Below are 4,894 nucleotides of genomic sequence, written 5' to 3' on the forward strand. Positions count from 1 at the left end.
AAGGAACTGCTAATCTGTAGGGAAGCCTACATTTTAGGGCTAAAATCCCAATTCAGTCCATTTGACTTGCTTTGTGGAGATTTTCCACGTGGGGTGAAGTCCAAGCCTTGATTTCTCTGTTAATCATGAGCTTAAGGTGGCGCTAATGAGCTATAGAAATTTGACTTCACCCCCTACCCCCACCGCCCCCTTCATCTCCTGCGCTCTGGCTTTACTGAACAAGGCAGAAAATCCATTCTATTATTGCTGGAAAAGGGAAGGATTAATGAAGGATGTCAGTGTCTTACTAATTCATCACCGGGAACACTCCTAAAACAGGAATTGAATTGGTTGAGTTTTCGCTGGGGGTCTCTGCCTCCTTCGGCTTGCTCCTGCCCCAGTGTGACTGCCTAGAAGGCTTTCGGACTTCCAACGTTTTCTCTTCCTGAGGAGCGTACATGCCTAAGCTGGAGGTGGTTAAGGCTTCTGGCTGCTGTGCAAGGGGGCCATCTGTGTTTGATCAATCAGGGCGGAAAGGAGGAGGTGGGGGCTTGAAGAGACTGAAAGCATTCCACACTAGTGAGAGACCAAGAGATCAGAAAGAGAAGGCACCGCCCCCACCCCGCCTCCCAAGCTAAGCCAGGCTGGAGGGGAAGAGGCACACTCCTTCTCTGGCCCCACTTCAGGCTGCCATGGGGCCTGCCGCTCCTCTGCTCCTCTTCCTTTTGACCTGGTCGGGACCCCTTCAGGGACAGCAGCACCACCTTGTGGAGTACATGGAACGCCGACTAGCTGCCTTAGAGGTGAGGGATTGTTTCTCTTCTAGCCTAGCCTGGGATGATTCCACATCTATTGGTGCAATTCGTTTGTCAGGGCTCAGGGAGTGACAAGATAAGGGCTTTGTAAGAACCTGCATTAAAGGACACCTTTTAATAATGAGGATCCTCAGCATTACAAACCCTCTTATTCCCTGGTATAATGCAACTGCAAAGCAAAGAGACCCAGTGTTTTACCCTTGGTACTTAAATAGAATAAGGGGACAGAGTAGAAAGGAGAGTCAGAATTTTGGGGATGCTTCTCAGGAGGACCTGAGTATCTGGTGTGTTTCCCAGAGAATCTGCCTACAACTTCTTGTCTGTTTTCCAGCACATCCCCACCCCCCCTTAAAACAGTTTGAAGTCTGTAGTATCTTAATTCCCTGGAGGCCCAGATCACTCAAAGACAACATAGGCTGAGGAACTCTGGTGTAGGTGAACCAAGCCCAGCTCCTTGCATGGTTAAGCACCTCTGAACAACTGGTCTCCTTTGCCAAGGGAGCAGCAGAGGCTCTTGGAGTCTAGCTGAGTTTGCTCCTTTTCCCATTCCTCACTCCCCTGGTTGGGCCTCTTCCTGCCTGGGAGTTGTAACCCACAGCCCACCCTCCCTTCTGATTCCCCTCCATCCCATCAGGAACGACTGGCCCAGTGCCAAGACCAGAGTAGTCGGCATGCCGCTGAGCTGCGAGACTTCAAGAACAAGATGCTGCCTTTGCTGGAGGTGGCAGAGAAGGAACGGGAGGCACTCAGAACCGAGGCAGACACCATCTCTGGAAGAGTGGACCGTCTTGAACGGGAAGTGGACTATCTGGAGACCCAGAACCCAGCTTTGCCCTGTGTAGAGACTGATGAGAAGGTGACTGGAGGGCCTGGAGCCAAAGGCAAGGGCCGGAGAAATGAGAAGTATGATATGGTGACAGGTAAGTGATCTCAAAGCAGGATTTCAAAGAGGCCCTAACCACCTCACAACTCTATTTTCTGCTTCTCTTTTTTTTTTTTTTCTCCTAGTCCCAGGCTACTGTGGGGCCATCTTTCAGTATCTGTTTCAGGGAAATCTGTAATGACAAGTCCATTAAAAATGTTCCTGAAGGCCCATGCCTCACTGGTGGCGTCTGTCTCTCAAGCCTCCATGGGTGGACATACCCACAGGGCAAATGCCTCCCACTCTCCAGATGACCCACCCTGGGGGAAATTCCTGCTGTAGGTATCTGACTCTCCCCTCTTTTCTCTTGCTTCTCACCTTCCCCACCAGACTGTGGCTACACAATCTCTCAGGTGAGATCGATGAAGATCCTGAAGCGGTTCGGTGGCCCTGCTGGTCTATGGACTAAGGATCCATTGGGGCCAACAGAGAAGATCTACGTGTTAGATGGGACACAGAATGACACAGCCTTTGTCTTCCCAAGGCTGCGTGACTTCACCCTTGCCATGGCTGCCCGGAAAGCTTCCCGAGTCCGGGTGCCCTTCCCCTGGGTAGGCACGGGGCAGCTGGTATATGGTGGTTTCCTTTATTATGCCCGGAGGCCTCCTGGAGGACCTGGAGGGGGTGGTGAATTGGAAAACACTCTGCAGCTCATCAAATTCCACCTGGCAAACAAAACAGTGGTGGACAGCTCAGTATTTCCGGCAGAGAGGTTAATTCCCCCCTACGGGCTAACAGTAGACACATATATTGATCTGGCAGCTGATGAGGAGGGCCTTTGGGCTGTCTATGCCACTCGGGAAGATGACAGGCACTTGTGTCTAGCCAAGCTAGATCCACAAACACTGGACACAGAGCAGCAGTGGGACACACCATGTCCCAGAGAGAATGCAGAGGCTGCCTTTGTCATCTGCGGTACCCTATACGTTGTCTATAACACCCGCCCTGCCAGTCGGGCGCGTATCCAGTGTTCCTTCGATGCCAGTGGTACCCTGACCCCTGAGCGGGCAGCACTCTCTTATTTTCCCCGTCGATATGGTGCCCATGCCAGCCTCCGCTATAATCCTCGTGAGCGCCAGCTGTATGCCTGGGATGATGGCTACCAGATTGTGTATAAACTGGAGATGAGGAAGAAAGAAGAGGAAGTTTAAGGAGCTGGGCCTTGCATTTTGAAGCTCATATCCCCATACATTTATATCCTGCACGTAGATTTCCTGCACTGCATTCTTTGAATGAAGGCCAGTTGTGGCTCAGATCCTCTATTTTTAACCAGTAGCAACCAAATTCTCGTAGCCCCTTTGTTTCATTTAGAACTCCAGATCTTGAGTAATCCTTTTAGAGCTAAAACAGTAAAAACCCTGAATCTTCACTCCTGCTCTCCTGCCCACGTACACAAATGTTAGTCCCAGAACAACCCAGACAAAGAGCTCTGGCCCTTGAAAGGGGTCAAGCCCAGAAACAGGCAACAGCATTCTTGCCCTCAGTATGACCCAAGGGAGAGAGGAACTCAAGGAGACAACTCTGCCCTCTCCCTCATTCGCTCCTCCAGTGCAGGAAGAATGGAGCCTTCTCCACCATCACTTTGTATTGCAACATTTTGCATTAAAGGAAAACCCACCACTCCTCTCCTCTCCTGTGTTTGTTTGGGGTAGCCCTCAGATCTCAGTTCTCACGGCCCTCTGTTTTCTTCCTCCTTCCCATCTCCACTCCTTAGCCACATTTGGCTGGGCTCCCTTAGCTGAGGGAGTGGGAACTTCTCTAGTTACACATTTTACTGTGAGGCACTTTAGGAGGTTGGACGAAAGGCCTCCCTCCACGCCCACTGTCCTCCACAGCAGCCATGGAGAACCAATGGCAGCAAATCCCAGGCCCAGGGACAACGCTTCCAATGCAACCAGTTCTTGGTAGATTCTGAACCAGAAAGTGAATCTTACTGCCTTTGAAATCTAGTGTGGAACCCAACACGTGGCACACAAGTGTTTTTAGGGAGAACTTTTGAATCTCACCTCTGAAGTGGATTCTGTTCCTTGGCTCAAATCACCATTCCCACCTCCAGCACCAGGCTCTTCCCCAGAGCTGGGTTGCACAATCCTTCGTCTGAACAACTCTGATTTTCCTGCTGCCACAGCGTCTGCGGTTTGGGCAGGGAGGAGGGGCAGTGACCATCCCAGATGTTGGTCTTACCAGTTCCGCAACACAGCCCCACTTTCCTTCGTTCCACCCTCATCTGCCCACCCATCCACACCAATCCTGGAAGTCTGCCGGCCTGCCCTTGGAGTCCTGGAAACTTAACCCTTACAGGCCTAGTATCTTAGCTTTGGGCACTACATTGCAGAGGGTAGTCTGGGAAGGCAGACAGGACAGGGGAGGAAGCTCCAGGCTTTGAACTTGTCCTTGGGAATCTGCTGGTCTCTGCATGAGTTCCCTGCCAGGCTTCAACCCCATGTTTAACACACAGGCACAAGGTTGGCCGGTGGGTGGAAGCCATGGCGTCTGTGGGGGGAGTTCACCTCAGGCAGCCTTCTGTTATTTATCCTGGGGGTGGGGCAGTGGAAAACACAGCCTGCTCTCCAAAGTACAGCCCTCCTTCCGCCCCAGGATGGGGTGGATCAGTCAGGCCCTGTGATCCTCCTTTTGTCTTCCTTTCTCTTTCCTCAGGCAGAGCTGCTCCTGACGTAGGTTGGTGAGGAAGGGGAAAGAAAGGCACCGAAACACCTCACAAAGGCACTATTGTAGGGAGCCTGAGGCGGGTGGGGGCTCTCCCATTCAATCCCCTCCTAATGTGGGGCTGGCAACAGTAATCACCGCCTGTCAGCCCACAGAGGGGTCTGCCCACGGAACATCTGGCTGCAGTGCAGGGCACACTACAAAGGCTATGGAGGAGGGAGTTCTCAGTGGGGACCCGGAGAGCAGGGTCCAGGGGATGAGGGTGCAGCATGGCACTCTGATGCCATTTATGTGCATGTGTAGTGTGCTTGCATACATGCGTGTATGACTGTAAGACTGTGCAGCTGTGTGAGACTGCATACGACTGCATGAGGCTGTGGTACTGTGTGAGACTGTATACAACTGTGTGGGACTATGTGAGACTATATCAGTGTGGAATTGTGTGTAAGAGAGAGAAAGACCGTAGGGAAGACTGGGTCTCTCTGTGTTTGTGTTGTGTGACTATATGCAA

At 51.8% G+C, this 4,894-nt stretch overlaps 1 protein-coding gene across 1 annotated transcript; it reads left to right on the forward strand.

Moving 5' to 3' along the window:
• The first annotated feature begins 585 nt into the window (after positions 1-585).
• Olfml3 (olfactomedin like 3) lies at positions 586-3,339 on the forward strand. Its single transcript, XM_008833995.3, has 3 exons — positions 586-782; positions 1,429-1,714; positions 2,047-3,339. The coding sequence occupies exons 1-3, from the start codon at positions 672-674 to the stop codon at positions 2,865-2,867; spliced, it is 1,218 nt and encodes a 405-aa protein (XP_008832217.1). The 5' UTR covers positions 586-671; the 3' UTR covers positions 2,868-3,339.
• Positions 3,340-4,894: the final 1,555 nt, after the last annotated feature.

This window comes from Nannospalax galili, unplaced genomic scaffold (assembly GCF_000622305.1).
Source record: "Nannospalax galili isolate Female #2095 unplaced genomic scaffold, S.galili_v1.0 scaffold475, whole genome shotgun sequence".
NCBI lineage: Eukaryota > Metazoa > Chordata > Mammalia > Rodentia > Spalacidae > Nannospalax > Nannospalax galili.